The 22,523-nt window shown below is 37.3% G+C and overlaps 1 protein-coding gene across 1 annotated transcript in view; it reads right to left on the bottom strand.

Annotated features, from left to right (window-relative positions):
* KLHL1 (kelch like family member 1) overlaps positions 1 to 22,523 on the bottom strand; it is a 249,487-nt gene that overhangs the window by 41,069 nt on the left and 185,895 nt on the right. Inside the window, exon 7 of the mRNA XM_068675942.1 lies at positions 16,842 to 17,066. Coding sequence (XP_068532043.1) covers positions 16,842 to 17,066 — 225 coding nt within the window. The remainder of the gene's footprint in view (positions 1 to 16,841; positions 17,067 to 22,523) is intronic.

The following is a 22,523-nucleotide window of genomic DNA, read 5'->3' on the forward strand; positions in this document are numbered from 1 at the left end:
CTTTTTGTTTTTTAATAGAAATGCAGTTGGATTTAGTATTATTAATATTCTTCTTATTATTCCCTTTCTAGGTACTCATACTATACAGTTCTTTTGCTTGCTTTTTTTGTTTGTTTGTTTGTTTTTCAATTATTACAATTATTATGAAGACATTCATAACACATTGAAAAGTGAAGACGTAAATCTATAACTAAAAAATAAAGAATTTTGTATTTTTTCTAAGCTATGCTATGAAAACCTATTAATTTACTCAACCAGTATTTACTCAGAGCTCTGTCTATCACCTTAGAGTGCAAAACACTCTCCCTAACACACTTTCTGAAACTGAAGTTGATGATGCTAATTCTGTTTTTCTGATTTCTATTAAGTGAAGTAATATCCAGAAAGAGACCAGCTATAACATACACTCTTCTGCCTGCCACGATAGTGGTAGAAAACAGGAGAAATATTGACTGTAATATGTTCAGTTTTCTGGTTAAAGGAAATAATAAATAAATAAATAAATAAGAAAAAAAAAATAAAAAGAAAAAAGAAAAAAAAAAGAAAAAAGAAAGAAAAAAAAAAAAAAAAAAGAAGAAGAAAAAATAAGATTAAGAAGTTACACTTTGAAAGCCTGGACTAAGTAACTAAGTAGACAAATTTCCTTTTCTCCTACATGCAGCAGCAGCTTACTCATTATCAGCCACTTTCACAATTTCAGATTACTTTTCAATGCAAAAATCATACAGGAATATTAAAATCATACCAATCTAATCTTAAAAATAGTGTTCTGAAAAATGAAAAGAACATTAAAGGTCACTGAAAAAACTCTGTGTTTTCTCCCTAAATCTCCCTGCTTCTTCTGTTGCCACCATCATCCTTTCCACTCCTTTTATTTCGACTCCCTTCTCTCATCTTTCTGTCATCCATATCAGCTAAGGGATCTATCTATCCTTTTTTGGAGAATGGCGCATTGCTTTGTAAGATACAAAATTCATTCTGGGAGAATTAAACTGTAATACTGAAAAAAAAAATAATAATAATAATTAAAAAAAAAAAAATCCAATCTTCTTTTAAACTGATGAATTGGTTTTGATTTCAAATATTGCAAGTAGGCCATGAGGCCCCTCAAATTTTGCAAAGTCAGCTTCACAGATTTAGTAAGACATATGCTTTTTATTTGTTCCATGCTTTATAGTAAGTATAGAAAAATGAAAATTATAAATAAATACAACTCAAAGATTGTTAAATGAGATGAGTCTTTTTAATCTTAGTATGGAACTGCTTAAATAAAACCATAAGAGTGAAATGAAGTAATGCAGAAATGGAAATCCTGATATTGTTGATGACATTCATTAAATAAAAAGGAATTGGTTCATTGCATCAGCAGCAGCTGAATGTAGATTCAACAGTTTTCTTAGTAATGGAATAGTTATTTAAGCGTGGATGATAAGCCTGTGCTACAAGCCCTAAGGATTTATAAAATATGTTAACCAATTGTCTTCATCAAACAACTGCTGTAGTTATTTAAATATGGTGTTAAAACTGACAAAAATATAATCATGTGGCAGTGTTCTATTCTGTGTTGTATTGTCATATGATCAGGCATCAGGCTTATAAGAAAACTGACTGAAGCCTGAGAAACAAGATATTTGATGGGCTGGAATCCTGTTCCCATTGTCCTATGGTAGTTTCAAATTCCCAGATCCACTTGAAGTATATCTGTTACAGAGCGGTCAAAGTTGGCAGGCATATCTGGAGATTGCCTGGACCATGCTGCTCAAAGCATGGTCACCTAGAGCCAGTTGCCCAAGACCACATCCAGAAGGCTTTTGAATATCTCCAAAAAATACCCATACAGCCTCTCAGGGAAGCCTGTGCCAGTGCCTTGCAGTAAAACAAACAAAACACCTTATATTTAGATTATTTTTCCTGTATTTCACATTGTATTTCACTCAATACCACTGAGGACACCATCTTCATTTTCTTTAGTCCCTTCCATCAAGTATTTTTGCACATTGATAAGAACCCCATGAGTCTTCTCCAGGCTAAACAGCCTGAGCTCCCTCAGACTCTCCTTGCATGTGGGATGCTCCAGCTTCTTAATATTTTAGTGGCCTTTCAATGGCTTCACTCCAGTATGTCCAAATCTCTCTTGTACTGGGGAGACTAGAACTGGTCACAGTACGCCAGGTGTGTCTCACCAGTGGTAAGTAGTAGGAGAAGATCATCTCCCTTATTCTATTGACTACACTCTTCCCAAAGCATCACAGGATACTGTTGACATTCCTTGTTGTAAGCACACATTGCTGGTAACTCATGCAACTCATTGCCTATCAGGCTCCCAGGGTCTTCTCTGCAAAATTACTTTCCAGACAGTCACCCTCCATCCTGTACTGATGCATGGAATTATTCTTCCCCAAGTGCAGGACAGTATTTCTTTTTGTTGTACTTCATTAAAATTCTATCAGCCCATCTGTCCAGCCTGTTGAGGTCTCTGATGGCTAAACAACCATTTGGTGTATCAACCAATCACTTCTCATAGCTCTGTGGCATCTGCAAACTTGTTAAGAGTTTACTCACATCCACCAGTGAATAACCTATCTTCCCTGTCCCCGGTTTGAGCCAGAGGCCCCAGGCACCCCTGCAGCTCCAGGCCTGTAAAGTTTCATCCACTTTTGGAAGTTCAGACTAAATTGAGTCTTCTGATGGACTAGGGTAGTGCTCCAACAGCTTCTGGGGACTGTGCCTCAGTAGTATTTATGACTTTTGTGGAAGCTTCTTCACAAACTTTTGCATCTGTTGTCTGCCATGTACTGTTAAGTGTGGAGGCACTATACTGTGTGTGCTGTGTGTGGAGGAACTGGCCAGCAGGGGACACATCTCATGAGAGGGCTCCATGAGAGTTGGGTGGAATCAGTTGACAACAAAGCCAGTTCAAAACAGAAGGAAGCAGTGTATGATCCACTCCTAGGGAGTGACAAAGAGCATGGACAGGGTATTTGCATGGCAGTGGAATGGCTTGTGAGAAGGGCAGTGCTCTCTGTCATGGTTTGTAGGCAGCCTGCCTTACCTGCCTGCTCTTCTTACCAGCAGGTGAGGCCTGCAGCCCTGGAAGCCTCCCTAGCCCACAGCAACACGTTAAACAATATTCTATTGGCTGTGTGGCAGCAAGGAGGCACAGACATTGTGACCACTTGACAGAAAGCCATGCTCTCTGCTTCAGTGCCTCCAGCACCAGGAAGGGCTAATGCCACTACTCCAGGTAGTTCATGCAACTACTTGCTCAGGCTGTGGAGTGGGCCTGGGATTTACTCAGGATGGAGAGTGTAAGCACACACCTGTGCACGGTGTGTGCATGTAGATGCCCTGCCTGGTGGCCCTGTAGATGCTCTGCCTCACGGCCAAGCCCCAGGAAGAGACAGGGAGACTGAAAAGCAGCTGGGAGTCCGAAAAGGTAATATAGATGAAGAGAGCCATGCTCTACCCTCTCTGCTATACCCATGCCAAGCTAGCATGGCCACTGCTGTGGCAGGCCTGGTATCTGATCTGCATCAGGATAAAGGCAGGAACTCTTGGGACACTGTGGAGCAGAAGTGTACATGGAGCCACAAGAGGAGTCCCTGTCTACCCACAGAGCTTCTGTTACTAAATAGGTATAAATCTCTAAGTGTGGCAGACAAAAAAAAAAAAAAAAAAAAAAAAAGCTATCTGTGCAAATCCTCCCTTCAAATTTAGATCAGCCAAGGTCTTGTAGCAAGTGCAGCACCAGTACCAACATCATGTAGAAATGGCAGTGAGTTGTAGTCATAGGTGACTTCCTTGTGAAGGGAACAAAGGCTCCTATCTATAGACCAGATCCTCTTGGCAGAAGTTTGCTGCCTCCATGGGGCTTGGGTCAGAGATGTTACCAGGAAGTTGTTGAGCATATATACAGCTGTCAGACTATTACCCACTCCTCCTTTTTCAAGTGGGTACCAACAACATACTTACAGGAAGCCTGAAGTCTATCAAAAAGATTTCAGGGCCCTGGGGAGACAGCTAAAGGTCTCAGGAGCATAGACAGCATTTTTCTCAGTCCTCCCAGTAATGGGGAGAAACACAAGTCCTGAAAATTCCTAAAGCATGCTGAAGATAACTTTCTGACAAAAGTACTGAGCGAATCAACTAGAAAAGATGCTCTACTAGATCTGTTGTTTGACAGTAGGGAAGGTCTTGTGATAGACGTGACAGTGGGCTACTGTCTTGGTTGAAGTGATCATGAAATAGTTGAGCTTAAAATCTCTGGTGTAAGGAGCAAAAAAGGTCAGCAGAATTGCCACACCCTGGACTTTAAGAGAGAAAGAGCTTCAAGCTCTTCATGGAGCTAATTAACAGCATCCCCTGGGAATCAGTTCTAGAGGGTTTAGGTGTCCATGAGAGCTGTTTGCTTTTCAAGAATCATTTTTTAAAACCCATGAGCAGACAATTCCTTTGTGCCACAAGTCAAGCAAGCAGGACAGCAGACCTGCCTGACTGAACAAGGAACTCCACATAGAACTACAGCAGAAAAAGAAAGTACATGACCTCTGGAAGTGAGGTCTGGCTTCACATGGAGAGTACAGAGTTTGCACTCTCAGGAAATACACAAGAAAATCCAAATCTCAGCTTGAGTTGACACAGGCCATTGTGGTGTCAATCAATAAAAAAAGCTTCTTTAAAAAAAAGTCAACAGCAAAAGGAGGTCAAAGGAAATCATCAGACTGATAATTGAAAGGGATGGTGACCTAAGTAAGGATGAGGAAAAGGCAGTGGCATTTAATGATTTATTTTTTTCTTTTTCCTCTCTCCTTTTTTTTTTTTTTTTTTTTTAAAAATACTAAAGACAGATCTTGGGCTGCCTGGACCTTAGAGCTGGAGGACCATGGCTTGGGGAGAAGTGACTTTCTATTGGTGTGGTCACCAAAATTTTAAGGGAACAGTTGTATCAGCCCAACATTTGTAAGTGAAGGGGACCTGTTGAGATTCACCCCCGAGTGCTGAAGGAATTAGAGTGGATGTTATATCTGGATCTCTCTAAACAATTTACCGGAAGTTTTGGAAGTCTGAGGAGGTCCCTGCTGACTGGAAGCTAGCCAGTGTTAAACCTTAAACCCAACCACAAAAAGGGCATAAGAGAAGACATTAGAGAATATGCAGAAAACTGCAGACCTGTTAGTCTAACCTCAGTGTCAGGAAAAGTTATGGAGAAGATTGTCCTGGGTGATACTGAAAGGTATTTAAAGAACAAAGCTATTATCAGGCATAGTTAACATAGGTTCATGAAGGAAAAATCCTGCCATAGTAACTTGATCTCCTCCTATGCTAAGGTCACCTGCTTGGTGGATGAAGGGAAGGAAGCAGATATAATCTTTCTGGATTTTAACAAGGGCTTTGATATTGTCCCTCACGGCATCCTTCTGGACAAATAGTCCAACTGTGAAATAAAGTTTCACGCTGTGCTGGGTGATGAATTGGCTTGATAGCGGAGCTCAGGGGGCTACATCTGGCTAGTCACTACGGTTCTTTTTTCAAGGGTTCAGTCTTTAGGCCAGTTCTGTTCAACAGTTTTATCAATGATTGGAATGCATACTCAGCAAGTTTACTGGTATTCAACTTGGAGGTACTGTTGACTCCCTGATGGGACAAGGGAGGGGCCTTACAGATGGATCTCATATATTGGAGCACTGGGCAATCAGCAAAGACATGAAGCTCAGCAAAGGAAAATGGTAGTTTCTGCTTCTGGGAGAGAATAATGCCGGACATATGTACAAACTGGGAGAAGAGTGGACAGAGAGCAACTCTGCAGAAAGGGATCTGGGGGTGCTGTTTGACAATAGGCTCAACAATGAGTCAGCAGTGTGCTCCTGCAGCCAAGAGGGCAAAATGCATTTTGGGATGCATTAAACACTGCATAGCCTGCCAGTCAAAAGAGGTGATTCTTCCTCTATATTTACTGTTGGTGTGGTCTCACCTTGAATATTGTAAACAGTTCTGGGCTCCACAGTATAGAAAGGATGTTAAGCATCAAACAAAGGCAACAAAGGGCAACAAAGCTAGTAAAAAGTCTGGAAGGCATTTCCTGTTAGGAGGAGCTGAGAATATTTGAGTTGTCTAGTCTGGAGGAAAGAAGGTTGAGAGGCAACCTCATTGCTCTCTACAACTTGCTTAAGGAGGGGAAACGAACAAGGAGGCGCTGATCTCTTTTCCCTTTCACCAATGACAGGATGCAAGAGAACGGCACACATCTGCACCAGGGGAGGTTCAGATTGGACCTCAGACCTTCAGATTAAGGAAATTTCTTTACTCTGAGGATGATTAAACACTGGAACAGGCTTCCTAGTGAGGCTGTTGATGTCCCGTCGCTGTCAGTGTTCAAGTGGCAATTGGATAATGCGCTCACTTTAACTTATGGTTAGCCCTGAAGTGGTGAGGTAGTCAGATTAGATGATCTGGTCATTCTTTAAGCGATGCCTCCTAGAAGCACAAGATCAGGCAATTCCTAAATATCGCAAGTCAGGCAGGTGGGGCAGGAGGCTGGCGTGGCTGACCAGGAACATTCTAATGGAGATTAGGCGGAAACAGAGAGTGTTTCGCTACTGGAAGGAGGGCCAGGTGTCCTGGAAAGAATACAGAGATGCTGTTCGTGTTTGTAGGAAGAAAATTCGTGTGGCTAAAGCACACCTAGAGTTGAAGCTGGCTGTGTCTGTGAGAGAAAATAAAAAGGGTTTTTTTAGATATGTGAATGGAAAAAGGAGAACTAAAGAATACATAGGGCCGCTCCTTGATAGGGAAGGTCTCCTCACAGACAATGACATAGGCAAAGCAGAGACGCTTAACGCCTTCTTTGCCTCTGTCTTCAATGCCGATGATGGGCTTCGGGACCCAGGGTGCCCTGAGCTGGAGGACCGGGACGGTGGGGATGACAAACTCCCAACCGACCCTGAACGTGTGCAGGATTTGCTACTCCACCTGGATCCCTACAAGTCCATGGGTCCGGATGGGATTCATCCCCGGGTGCTGAAAGAGGTGGCGGATGTCATCACAGAACCTCTCTCAATTATTTTTCAACGATCCTGGGAATTTGGAGAGGTCCCGGTAGACTGGAAGCTGGCAAATGTTGTGCCGATTTTCAAGAAGGGTCAGAAAGAAGACCCTAGCAATTACAGGCCTGTCAGTCTCACGTCAGTGCCTGGTAAAATCATGGAGAAGATGGTTCTCGAACTTATTGAGGCGCACCTGGGGGACAAAGCAGTCATTGGTCCCAGCCAGCATGGGTTTGTGAAGGGCAGGTCCTGCCTAACTAACCTGATTTCCTTTTATGATAAGATCATCCGTATGGTGGACCAAGGGAAACCAGCTGATGTGATTTTTTTGGACTTCAGCAAGGCTTTTGACACGGTTTCCCATAGGATCCTACTGGACAAAATGTCCAGCATAGAGCTAAATAAAAACATCATACGATGGGTGAGCAATTGGCTAACGGGCAGGGCCCAAAGGGTTATGGTAAATGGGGCTGCGTCAGGCTGGCGGGCGGTCACCAGTGGGGTCCCTCAAGGCTCCATTTTAGGGCCGGTACTTTTCAATATTTTTATAAACGATCTGGATGTAGGAATAGAAGGTATTTTGAGCAAGTTTGCTGATGACACCAAACTTGGAGGAGTTGTGGACTCGAATGAGGGTGGAAAGGCCTTGCAGAGGGATCTGGATAGGTTGGAGAGCTGGGCGATCACCAACTGCATGAAGTTCAATAAGAGCAAGTGCGGGTCCTGCACCTGGGACGGGGAAACCCTGGCTGCACGTACAGACTGGGCGATGAGACGCTGGAGAGCAGCCTAGAAGAGAGGGATCTGGGGGTCGTGGTAGACAGCAAGTTGAATATGAGCCAGCAGTGTGCCCTGGCAGCCAGGAGGGCCAACCGTGTCCTGGGGTGCATCAAGCACGGCATTGCTAGTAGGTCAAGGGAGGTGATTGTCCCGCTCTACTCTGCGCTGGTGCGGCCTCACCTCGAGTACTGTGTGCAGTTCTGGGCACCACAGTATAAAAAGGACATGAAACTATTGGAGAGTGTCCAGAGGAGGGCTACGAAGATGGTGAAAGGCCTGGAGGGGAAGATGTACGAGGAACGGCTGAGGGCACTGGGCCTGTTCAGCCTGGAGAAGAGGAGGCTGAGGGGAGACCTCATCACAGTCTACAACTTCCTCGTAAGGGGGTGTCGAGAGGCAGGAGACCTTTTCTCCATTAACACCAGTGACAGGACCCGCGGGAACGGGGTTAAGCTGAGGCAGGGGAAATTTAGGCTTGACACCAGGAGGGGGTTCTTCACAGAGAGGGTGGTTGCACACTGGAACAGGCTCCCCAGGGAAGTGGTCACTGCACCGAGCCTGTCTGAATTTAAGAAGAGATTGGACTGTGCACTTAGTCACATGGTCTGAACTTTTGGGTAGACCTGTGTGGTGTCAAGAGTTGGACTTGATGATCCTTAAGGGTCCCTTCCAACTCAGGATATTCTATGATTCTATGATTCTATGATCTTTGAAGGTTCCTTCCAACTGAACTATTTTATTCTATTCACCTCCCAAGAAAGAAGGATAATTAGTTTCAATAACATCTTACTCTGCATGGGAAGAATATATATATATATATATATATATATATATATATATATATACACACACATATATATTTCACCTGGAAAATAATTCTGCTAATTATTTAGACTCAGAGCTTTATGAAAGGAAACAGTGTTATTTTTTAGGTAAATGAGATGTAAAAATGAATATAATCCAGTGTGCAATGGCATGCACTTTCCTTTCAATTACCTTCACAAACCTATGTAACAAAATACCTATTATGCTTAACTAGGTGCTGAGATCTGCACAGGTTCAATTATTTATACTTGAAGATTGGAATGGGATTTTTAGATTGCTTTTCTGTAGTGGTATAAAATAAAGGAGCACAGCCTATCTTATTTCTAGCTTTGCCTTTCTGCATCTGCATGATAGACCTAATGCATTTAAACCCTGTGAAATTTTAAATTTTACATGTAAACTGTACTGTGTTCTCTGCATTTGTATTTTTGCATAGACAGAATTTTAACTTCGAAGGATAAACTTGTATCCAACAACTTTTTTTTTTTTTTTTTTTTAATGAGGAAATTACCTTTTAAGAAGAGGACAGACTTTGTTTTATCATGAAATTGAAAGCAATGAGAGAAATAAATTAGTGACTTGTAATCCAAGAATGAAACTTGATTAAGTAATACTCACACTTTACTTCACCTCTTTAAGATCTGACTTTATTCATTTTCCAGGTAGCTGTAAATTTCTACCGATCTCCTTTCTCACACACATCCACAGAAATAGACAATTCTGTAATCATTCTGGCTAATCTTGCTGCTTTGTCTGATACTATTTTTGCCCTTTTTAAATTTTAAACCACTTTTCTTCCATACGAGTGCTCTCAAATAAAGAAAAATAATGACAGTAAAGTCTGTCTTGTTTTAAATTATGCATTAGTTAATTAAACCTGAAATTTAATTTTCACAACCATAATTTTAACTGGGTGTGAAATACCATTATAGTTCTTGGGATACTGCATATAGGACAGCCATAGGCAAAACGGGGAATTTAGGATGTGATAAATTGAAGAATTAGACCTGACCTACCTTCCTCAGTGAATATTCAATGACATGTTGTAGAAAATACCTCTCCCTATCTTTATTCAGAGGCTGGTATCAAGGCTGATTAAAAGAGTTATGAAAATACCCTTGCCCTCTAGGGCCAGACAATATTACACTGACATGTTAATATAATGCAAATTTATAGAGGTAAAGATCTGCCTGCCACCTCTTTATTTACATTTGGTTTTGTAGATGAGATAAGAGATTCTCAACCCTGCCACACTATTATCCTGAGAACCTGACTCAGAAATTATTATAAGTGTTGCCATTATGATTTGTAGCTCTTTAGTGAATTGGGTCATGATATGCTACTTACTAAGGTGCAAAGTACAATGACAAGGTACTTTATAATTCAGAATAAAAATATCCCTGTAATGCTCCTGATGATTAAGAGAAAAAATCCAAAGCAAAAATCTAATATACATGCAAATCAATATTGCAGAGAAAATGCTTTAAAGGCTCAAATCTTCTGTCAACAAAGAGTGAAAGCTAGAATTAGATATTTCTCTTGATATTTCAACATTCAAAAATAACAATAATTTAATGACATAGAGGTACATGGTTCTATTCAACACTGAATAAAAGAAAAAATCTCAAATTAACCTCTAACCAGCTGCTTCTTGAATGGCAAGCAATATAGCTGTGTCAGACCATTGCTGTATTGTAGTTAGAGAGCCTCTTGAAAAACTATTCCACTCTGCTTAATGCTTAGAAGATTATAGTTTTTGAGGATTCAAGATTTTTATTTATTTTATTTTATTTTATTTTATTTTATTTTATTTTATTTTATTTTATTTTATTTTATTTTATTTTATTTTATTTTATTTTATTATTTTCCTATCTGTGGCAATGCACAATTTGAACATACCACACACTGAGCAAAATTACATGTATCCATCATAGTAGTGCCTTGTGAGATGCAGATATAGCTGAAGAAATTTACCAGTGCAAAAAAAAACAAGATCTTTCCAACAAGATCCTGACTCAAAGAACTCTTTTGGTGTGCATGACATGAGTGTTTCTACTTGGGCAGTTCCATTTTCCATTCTAGTCATACTGTTTACAATTAATCCTAGTGAATAATCTTTGGAAACTGTTTATTCTTGTTACACAAACGAACAAGGCAGTGGAAATTTATACTCATGAAGCTCATATGTCGTAAACAAATGTGTTCTTCATGACTAAAGTATTAGGTGTTCATGAATGCCAATTTGTAAAAGTCCAAAAGCACTTCAGACACCCTTCACAATCAGAATGTACTGCAGATTTGGCACGTATCAAACTCACAGTTCTGACAATTTAATCTTGATTTGAACAGACATCATGGTGTAGTGGGTTTACATGGCAAGGTTTTGGTAGCAGGGGGCCATAGGGGTGGTTTCTGTGAGAAGGATCTAGAAGCTGCCCCATGTTTGGGAAGGGCCCCACTGCTGGCCAGAGCTGAGCCAATAAGCGATGTTGTTTTGCACCTCTGTGAGAGCATATTTAAGACAGGGAAAAAAAACGCTGCACCACACAGCAGCTGGGAGAGTGAGAGGAGTGAAGAACAGCTTTGCAGGTGCCAAGGTCAGTGCAGAAGGAGGGGGAGAGGTGCTCCAGGCACCAGAGCAGAAGTCCCCTGCGGCTTGTGGTGAGGACCATGGTGAAGCAGGATGTCCCCCTGCAGCCCATGGAGTACCACGGTGGAGCAGGGTTCCACGCTGCAGCCCGTGGAGGAGGCCACGGTGGAGCAGGTGGCCCTGCACCGACGGAGGCTGCGGTAAGTGGAAGACCCCTGCCGGAGCAGATTCCGGGCCGGACCTGTAGCCCGTGGAGAGGAGCCCACGCAGGAGCAGGTGACCTGGCAGGAGCTGCTGCCCATGGGGGACCCAGGTTGGAGCAGTTTTCTCCTGAGGGATGGACCCCGTGGTACGGACCCATATCTGGAGCAGTTCTGGAAGAGCTGCTGCCTGTGGGAAGCCCACTCCGAATCAGTTCATCAAGGACTGTATCCCGTGGGTGGGACCCCACAGCACAGGGGATGAGAGTGACTGAGAAGGAGCAGCAGAGAAGTGCTGTAGACTGACCATAACCCCCATTCCCCCGTTCCCCTGCACTGCTCAGGGGGAGGACATGGAAGAGGGTGTATGGGGGGAGAAGGTGCTTTTGGTTTCTTTCCTTTGTTTCTCACTTCTCTAGCTTGTTAGTAATAAGCGATAAATCTTACTATCTCCCTATGCCGAGTCTGCTTAGCCCATTACAATAATTACTGCGTGATCTGCTTGTCCTTATCTCAACCTTTTATCCCTTTTCATCAGATTTTCTCCCCGTTCCTCTTTGAGGAGGGGAGTGAGAGAGTGGCTGTGGTGAAGCTCGGCTACCCACTGAAGTGGAACCATGACACATGGTCATTTGCTCAGAGTATCTAAATATCCAACAATTGAGTGTCATATATCTGGAAATATGAAATGTCATCACCTAATAGAGTAGAACTCAATCAGTAGTATACATGTAGGGTTGTATGAAGGTCTGTATTATTTTCAAGTTGATTATTGGGTTTGACTGCTTGAAAACAACAACAACAACAACAAACAGATGCCTATGAAATGAGCAATTGACAGTTATCAGTATGCTTTATCAAAATAAGATCTGGAAGTTTCCTTTATACAGTGTTCTACTTTGGGGCTGAAAACCACGATTGTATCTTTTAAGAATTCTTTTATTTGTTAATAGTTAGAGTGGTTACAGAACTTTCTTTGCAAATTAATTATTTGCAAATAATTTCAGTTTTGTCATACCAACAGGCTATGAGCTACTATAAGATTGCTCTCTTGACTTTAATGATAATATAATTCTCTGCTTGTTACTGACATTGGTTTCTTCTTGACTTTCTCTCTTTGGCCTTCTGTCCATTAGGACACCAGAGGTTCATATCTGCCTACTTATCTATAATGAAATCTCAGATTCTCATGCATGTGTCTATTGACCTTCTGTTTTGTTGTCTCCTCATAGCGGTTTGCTCCACAGACACTCAACATACTGAAAAACTGGAATTATTTTGCTATAAAACCCTTTTTGTTTTACTAGCACATATATTTTCGTTTATCTTTTAATGAAAGATGTGATTTTCCCAGTTTTCCTCCTCAGTAGCTCAGAAATGGTGGTACATAAAAAGATGCAATCTTGCAAACCAGTGGAGAAAGAAAAAGGATCCCTTTATTCTCTACATTTTTACTGTTTATTTTATAGTTACCATGTAACTGTTAAAGCTGTATCAAACTTTTAGTTATCCTGCTTTAATGCATTCTCCATTGCCTTGAATGTCTTTTTGATAAATTATAACTATATAGAAAAACATGTATTTGCTGGGGCTTCAGCACTATCTAAAACAATTTCATTGCCACAGTAGAAGTTTCTTTGTTTGTTTGTTTTGTTTGGTTTTAATGGAAGACGTGAGTTAAACTCTGACTGACTTGAAAGTTATCCTTCTGTTTAGGTCTAAAGACTGATGTCATTCATCTTTAGATTTCCAGCACTGAACAACAATAATTTACAGCTAAATGTTTTATGAAAAAGGTAAAACTCAAGACAGCTTGTACACTGTCTAAATGTCTAACAAAGCTTATTTCCCATAAAATGAAGTAAGGTGATTATTCTCTGTATTCACCTCATGAACTGCATCTTTAATCCGCATAATTTCTATTCCACTCAACAATTCATTATAACCCTGTAGTACCAACTTCCTTGTTACATTCAGCTTGTCCTTCACCTGTTTCAAGGTGATTTATATATTGCTTTTTTTTTTCCGATATTTGTACTAAAGACACCTTTTAAAATCTGCAGAAATTTTAGACTATATATATATTTTTTTAGAAATTACAGATTTTAAAAGGAGAAGAGAGGGGAGGGGAGGGGAAGGCAGGGGAGGGGAGGGGAAGGGAGGGGAGGGGAGGGGAGGGGAGGTCTGCTTCTAATCTAGTCTGCTTCTAATCTTGTATATAAAATCTAATTTAGGCAGCTCTAGCATTAACAATACATGTATATAACATAATGTATGTTTTCAAAAACAAATGAAAAAGGATTTCTTATTGTAGATTCATCTCATTAAAAAGGTCTTTGACTAAAATAACAACTTTATGGGATTCCTGGATAAATAAATAAATTAAAGCAAACAAACAAACACAAATTCTATTAACAGAGCTTGTCAGGAAATAATATAGTTCCTGTACAATTTTAAATAAAGAGCATATCTATATTGCTTTCCAAACAATTTTGGAAAATTTTGGTTTTTAACCGTTTTCGTCATCACCAGTCCCAATTTTTATGTATTTCATCATTTCACATTTTTATTTTTTACAAAAAGCCCCATTTTCTTCAATATAAAAATTCAAAAGTTCACACACACACACACAAACACAAACAAATGGTTTCCCCTTAACCTCGAGTACCTCGAGTACTTCTTTTTTCTCCTGTGGAAAACATAACAACTTTTTTCATCAAAAACTCAACATTCCTGAACAGCTTTGCTTAAAATATAAAAGTATATTCTAAATCTATTGACCAAGAGCACCCATAGAAGTGTCAATCTTGAATCTTAAATTTTAAATCTTAAAGTTTTTGAACTGATTACAATAGCTTTTGGATCATGGCTCCAACTTGTCTTGGCACTGAGAAAAAATATCTCTATCAAGTTTTTCCTGCTTTCTTAATGCTTTTGTATGTAATAGCTCAAGTCACTGCATTTTTACCACTCTTTGGTAATAGCAATGAAAGTAATAGATTCTGTGAAATTCTGGAACACTCTATAAAAGACATTATATGTATTTCTGCAATGTTGTAATTAAATTTGGCATAGGAAACAATTTAAAACCACAGAGCTATTTAGTATTATGATGCTATTTGACATAGATTACCTTCAATACTTTTTATTCTAAGATTTGTGCACCATGCAGCAAAACTGCATTATGCCAGCCACTGTATGAATGCATGTTATGATGTGTGTCAAATGGCAGGAAAAAAATGCAACTTGATTTTGTGCAACAATGATAGAGTACACTACAGCACTCGCTGCTAATTGTAACTCAGTGGAATGGATGTGATAACCTAATATGCCTTTCCCAATTCTGATTTTCTGGACTGTGGAGCAATTCTGTCAAACCAGATTATTTTAGCAAAACACATAATGGGCAACTCAGCTTTCTGTAACTTATATATTACATTCTGATTGGTTTATTCTATAGATTTTAAATTCCTTTCTTTATGAGAGAAAATCTCATCACAGAAAGAATAAAAATATATTTTTCAAACGCCAAAAAATGACTTATGTAATTGAATTAAAAAGTTATTATGTTTGTTTGCTTTTTTTTTTTTTTTTTTTTGTACCATAGGAATATGATATGCATGAAAGAAAGCACATTTTATATCAAGGAAACAGTACAGATTTCTTTTGCTTATTTTCAAAAGTGAGAGCAGACAAAAAAAACAAAACAAAAAAAATAGCATATTTCTTTGAGTATCTTCAAATTCCATTCCACCGTCATCCAAAGCAAATATACAATCTGGCAAATACTGATAATGATGATAACAACAATTATGATAATACTGTTGAAAACAAGAACAACAACATGGCAGTTGTAGTTGAGATGTAGGATGGCTAATAACAACAAATGGTAATGATATTACTAACTGGTCAACACTGATCTTATTTTCTAGTTTTTGGTAGATTCCAGCAATTTCTCAGTAGGAAAATAGATACAATACTAAAGATTTCAACATAGCTAACACATTTCCCAGAAGTGTCAAAAACAAACAAACAATAAAATGAATGCCAAACTAGAAGTTAATCAACGATAAAGTCGTGGTTGAGGCGGCTTCCACTGCTACCAGTAATATTATACCATTATTTTGCGAAAAACAGGGACTCTTGACTTCAGGTAGTTAATATGTATTATATTTCATAGCATACCATGTTAAGTATTATGGGATATGTAGATTTTCATTTGCAACAGTTCTAATATATAACAAAAGATTTTTCTTTTAATCTATCTTGATAAGGAATTTGTGCAAAAGGTAAAATAAAAGGTGTATGTACTGAATTAATTTTAACTCAACATTAGTAGTGTGTGGCATAATTCTATTGTCTTTCAGAAACTTGAAATTATATTAATTTAAATCTCATATCACTGAATATCCTTGGAAAATAAAATTGAACAATTTTTTACTATTAAGAAGTTAAAGTCAGGTCAATATAACAAAAATGTTAAAAGTATGCATGTGTATAGGGAAATTTTATTCTAATGTGTGACCCATTTCATTGCAAGAAAGATATTCAAAGTAGATATCATAAATTATATTTTAGAAATGTCTTTTTTTTTTCCTGCATTGAAAATAAATAGAGATGGCTAAAATAAACAGTTGTAGACAAATAAGGACAAGAAAAGAGTTTATCTTCATTTTAGATTCTGAAAATCAAGAAACCATATAGAAAGGAGAGTTCAGATTTCAAATTTACCCTTCTGATCACTTCAGATCACTTCTATCAGGCAATTTTTGGTTTGTGGCTAGTAGAGTAAGTAGTAAAGAAAGACAGGAGAACAGGAATACAACACAGGCTGATTAATGCTGAGAGTGGTATGGATGATCCTTTAAAAAGCCTGACTGAAACTGGCTATGGGAAAATGTGCTCTATTGGTCATGATGGAACTATTGCTACAAATACTTTGTAAAGTCTGTCACTGACATAGTGTATATATTCTTCAGTATATTTTCTATCAGAATGGATAAATAAAAACACATAATACTTTAAATATAATACTTTAAATGAAAGTCTATAACAACTTGATTGTTTGGTAAACAAAGATATCTTTACCAACATTGTTGAAAGCAAGCCTGAATATTCTCACCAATCTGATCTGTGTAAGTTTCGGGCTTCTTTCCCTGTCCATCTTTTTTTTTTTTTTCTTTTTTTTTCCTTTTTTTCCTAAGTATTCATACTTTGGTAAATAGTAAAAAAGTGTCTTAGACTTCTTTATATTTTTAGTGATCAAAGAAGAACAATGTAAGTCCTTATTGATTGCTACTGTTGAAAGTGTTGAGCGCTATCATAGCTTAAAAAAAATAAATTCTGCACTCTAAAATATGTATCTGAAAAATGTGTTATATTTTTTAAACTTTTTTTCCTTACCTAAACCATGCCTATGTGTTGACATTGGTGGTAACACAGTCCAAGCCTTTGTCTTTGGATTGTAACATTCGACGGTGTTTAACGTCTTTAAACCATCCCGGCCTCCAATGACAAACAGCTTGTCATCAATGACAGCAACACCAAACTGAAGCCTCCTGCCATTCATCACTCCAGCCTGGATCCATATATTTGTTCTGAGATCATATTTTTCAATAGTTGTAGCACCTGATAAGACAAAATAATAGGACAATGTATATAAAATTGGCTACTTTTTTTTTTTTTCTAAAATGTTAAAGTAAAAACTTTAATGCAATTATCTGATTACTTACAACATTTAATAAGTATTTTACATTACTTTAGAAAGTGTAGTCCCAGGATTGTTATGGTTATTATTATCAGCATGAAAGTGGAAAAACAAACTGTACAAAAACTGTACAGAATCAATATATCAATATATAAGCCTGAATAAGTTTCCCCTAGCTTTATGTTTTTTTGTGTGTGTTTTTTGTTTGTTTGTGTTGTTTTTTTTTTACAGTTCAGTGGTATAACTGTCTGAGATAACTAATCTTGCTACAATTCATCCCAATTTTTCAACAAGAGCAAAAAAATGCCTGTGAAATTATGTGGAATTTTCATCAAAGGTGAGGAGTTGTTTCAGTTTGGGTTTGGTGTTGTGGTGTTGTGTTTTTTTTTTTTAGGTACTCATCTGTTGAGTGTTTTGCAGACATGTTTCTGCTGGATGTACAGAATGTTGTATTGAAAATCTCAAGCAAGACATTTAAAGAATGTTTCTATATGTAGCAAAAATATTTCCTTCTATACTTACTCATTTGATGTATTTTCACAGATAAACTCAAAAGTTATAGAGAACATCATATATATAATAACTTAGGTAATAATGAAGCCTCAGTTTTTAAAAGTAACTTGCATGAAACATGCAAATATGAGATACAAAATTACATTTATTAACAAAACCAGAGAGATAACGGAAGCATAAAAACTTAACAAAATCACAGAAAGTGAATGGGCATTGTATCCCATTATTTGTAATCTGAGTTTACAAAACATTATTGTAAAGCATATCCACAAATATTTAAAGATATGACTTTAAATTGATCCATGATAGATATTTGATAATTCATGTGAACTGTTACTAGTGTTTTATTTTTACATAAACATAACAATGTTTTGTTTCCAAAGCTTAAATACCCCAACAGAAAGAATCAACATAATTATGCTATTGTATTGAGCTTTACCAACTAACTATTTAGATTATAATAAAAGGTAGAATTCCATTGGAAATAATTCTTTTATGATTCATTAATTCTTTGGAGCAGTAGAGCAATGAACCAAGTAGAAACAACCATAATGAAAGCAATGCTTTTTTTAATTGAACTAAAAAAGATATAATTTAAATTCAATTTGTATTTAAGTGTAGCAGAGTAGCAATAATGTACAATTCAACTGGATATATTAAATCTCCTGCTAGTTTTATGAAGCCATACAATCTATGAACCAAATTTTACATTTGATTAACAGATACATGTTTATTTATCCTTTCATCCCTAAATTAAAACTGATCTGTGTAATTGTATTAATTTTGAGGTTTGAAAAAATAAAAATACAGATTCTTTGATACAGTTGTTTGGTGGTGCTGCAGGGCATATTATAGGATAGATATTAATAAAGTTACATTATAATACTTGAAAATTTTTATGTGCCAAATCTATTAATGTTAAAAGCAAATGACTTCTCTAATACCGTCTACTTCAATGATACAGAATTCAATTTAGAAGTTTTGTTATTCTGATTTAAGAAATTAGTACTAATACAACAAATGCAGTCTTTGAATTATGATAAACTATATATTTCCTAATATTGGTTAACTCTGAGTTTGGCATATTGCACTATTAAATTCTATACCGCAAATTTGCTAGATGTCTGAAATCAGTTTATCCAGGAAGGCAACCACCTCATCTAGGGAAAAAGAAAAACAAAACAACAACAACAACAATAACAAAAACACCAACAACTATCAAGATCTATTTTTGGTTTTGATTTTACTTTTGGTTCTGGAGTGCATTTTTGATGTTGATTTCCCAGTCTTGCACACTTACTTACATTGGCTCCTGTCACAGAACGTTCCTGAATAACTGGGTTCTATTTAGATGAAATCAAATTGAAGTATGCGTGCTAGTGATGTAACTCATGTGCTCCATTGATTCAGTCTTTTTGACCAGACAACTGCTCCAAAGTGGAACAGGTGGTACTGATCCTTTAAAATGTTCTCAAGTATTGGTAACATTCCAGACTGCAATCCATACAAGAATAGAAATACCTTCAAATTATGATAGTCCTGGTATGAAATCAGATCATGGATGAATAGGAGATTGAATCAGTTAAGATATTACAGGTATTTTGATGATAGAAATGCATGCTTTTTTTTTCCTTTGGCTGAAGTATATTTCATATGATACAGCTTTATCTAAGACTGTGAAATTAAACAGAGTGAGTAGAAGACTATTGCCATCCCCTTAATCTTCCATTATGTCATATATTTATTTGAGTTTATTGTTATTTATTATTGGTTATTTATTATTACGTTTTTATTATTATTTATTATTATGTTATTTATTATTAATTAGCTATCCGTGCACAATATACAGAGCCATGAACTAAAACCTTAACAATTCCTTGCTGACTCTTTCGTTCCCAACAGAATTACAAAACCTCCTCTTTTTAACTTAAAAACAAAGACAAAAATGATCACCCCATTATCAAGTATTATTAGTGTTTTGAATGTGCTTTCTCAAATTTAATAGGGTATAAGGACACAAGCAAAATAGTTTTAATAAGAACTAAGCCACTCAGAAATGAAGTCATGAGACTACACTTGGTTTAAAAATACACTGTAATACAAGTAATGTTTAGCCTGGAAACATCCTTCAAGAGAAAGGTGGTGAAACCACTGAAAAATAACATCAACAGAGATTTTCAGATGCATTTAATTGGAGATTATAGAAACACACTAATCCTGCAACATAGTGGAACTGAATACATGAATTTAATTTTCTCTTTCAGCCTTACATCCATTCCTTAACTTTATCCTAGACAGACCCAATAAGAATTATACTGTTTACATTTTGAGTCTACTTCTTTTTATAATGTTTAGACTGTTCTTCATTCCAATATAAACTGAAAAGTACTGGAACTGGTTGGTCAAAAAACAAATAATCTTCTTCTACCATTACCCAGGAAGAAAACTAGGCTATTATTTCTGACAAAATCATAGATTCATAAAAGAAAAAGGATTTTCTTCACAGAGATGAGAAGACACAAACCCAAGCCTGACTGCAGAGGATACTTTAAGATGCATAAAGACTCCAGGAGCTCATTGCCAGATTCAACTCCAAATTAGGTTACATATTAGGCTGCTTTGGTGAGAAAAGCTGTAGGATTTGCTGTAATGCACCAGGACAGTCACCAGAGATTTTGCAGAGGCATGTGCCTCAGAGACCTTCTGAAAATCCTAATACACAGTACTTCGCCTCATTGCTGTGGAGGCTTTAGAAAAAAACATTTATCGTCTTCGTCTTGTTCTCATACTATGTTAATGTTAGCTTTGGCCAACTGCTAGGAATATCCATCATTAATTCTCTGCATAATCCTGAACTCTTTGTCCTGCAGATCATTTTCCTGATGCTAATGCTTTTCCTGATGCCAGAGTCACTAGAAACTCAGAGTTTCTCTGGTCACATCCACATTGATGTATCTTCCACTTCTCTTCATGGTCCAGTCCCCTACTTGGATAAGAATTAGATGAATACCAGGTTCTTCTTTACCCTTAGCCTGCTCAACAAAACTTTCTTTCTAAAGGAAAGGAATCTAGGTTACAGATTGGAATTAAGCCATGAATTTTTCTAGCTAAGACTCTAATATTAGCTGCATTGGACCATGGCCACAGCATCCATCAGTTGCTGTAAAGACAGGCCTCTTGTATCCAGCAAGGCTCCGCAGTACTCTTGTCTTACTCTCAGGAAAAGGTTTCAAAGAAATAAGAACTACTTTGTGAATTGCAGTGTGTACTCCACTGTAGTAGAACACAGGACATTTGTCATGGTAAAGCCTGAGAGCAGGAAAGGAAATGTGAGGTGTAATGCAATGTCAGAAACAAGAGGTTTCAATCCATTCCAATCCTTCAGTTAGCATTAGTGACTAGCATTGCTACGGTTTCTTATCAGGTGAGGTTTCTTATGCGGGCAGGTGAGAACTTGAATGGAAGAATGAGTTCAAGTTAATTATCAACACATACCTATGTCTATGTATATTTTATAGACAGATACATATATTTTAAATACATGTATATACATGTATATGTTCTTGCTTATGTATATAAGATAGAGAAAATATAGAGGAGTATTTGTCTACACCTCTGCTTTAGAGATAGCGATATTAAATAATATAATAACAGGGAACATAAGAGTTTCTAAAAGAGAAGGTCATAAAGGCAATTTCTTTCTTCGACGTTTTTTTCTTCCCAAATTAGTAGTGCGTGTTGGTGTGTGCTGCCTGAGAAACTAGAGTGACTAGAGGTATCAAAACAAGATGAATAGACAGAAAAGGAGTGATTCATCAAACCACCTAACTGATTGTTATAATCGAGCAGATCACTGTGACAAAACCTCATTGCACAAAGGATGAAGGTATGAAGGTATACTAATAGTGAAAAACAAGCTTATGCATATGATAGAATGCCAAGTCAAAGACTTTGTCAGCATGGATGAAAGCATAACTTTTTCCTAAACAAACAAACAAAACCACACAAACACACAAACAAACAAAACCACAACAACAAAAACAACTTTGGTTAATAAATTAGTGTATGTTCATAAACTACTATTTTCCTTTTAAAAGAGTAATGGAGCAGTAACCACAGATTGCAAGTATACTTACGTCAGTAAAATGACTCAAGAAAAATAAGAGATATTGCATCTTTTTAATGTGAGAGACATTTCCCCATATTTATTCTGAATAATGGAAACCCATGAACTTAAGGGTGTCAGAAGTATTATATGTTTTATGTGATTATGCAGGTCAAAGTGATTATGATGAATATCTATCTTTACAGGAAGTAATCAGTAAGTAATTAAGAGTAAATTATGAGTCACATTAAACTTAACCTTTATATGTACTTCAATTTTTCATTCAAGTTCCATCTCTGTACTTGTCAGTAGAAAGTTGATGTAATTTTAGTCCATCATTTATCTTTAAATATGTTGCCTTTTTTAAAAAAAGCCTAAATTATGTTCTTGCCTCTGTTGTCATATCAATTACAATGCTTGCTCTCTACAAACTGATCAAATATCTATATGACTGGCAAAGAAGAAATGAGAAAGCCCCTTATGAGATGAGAAACAGTCCCTTGTGATATGAGTCCCTTATGATATGAGATATCATTAAGTCCCTTATGATATGATGTGTATCATATGATACTTATGATATGATATGAGATATCAGAAAGAAAGAAGAAAACTGGAAACATTACAGAAACAGAGACAAAATAGAGTTTAAGTTGTCTAATCCTCATAAATGGTCCATAATTGTCTAACTAATGGTATATATTTTTTCTTTTTAGGCTTTTCAGAGCAACATTGTCCTGGTTTTGGCTTGAGTAATTTTCCT

Source organism: Anas acuta, chromosome 1 (genome assembly GCF_963932015.1).
Source record: "Anas acuta chromosome 1, bAnaAcu1.1, whole genome shotgun sequence".
Lineage (NCBI taxonomy): Eukaryota > Metazoa > Chordata > Aves > Anseriformes > Anatidae > Anas > Anas acuta.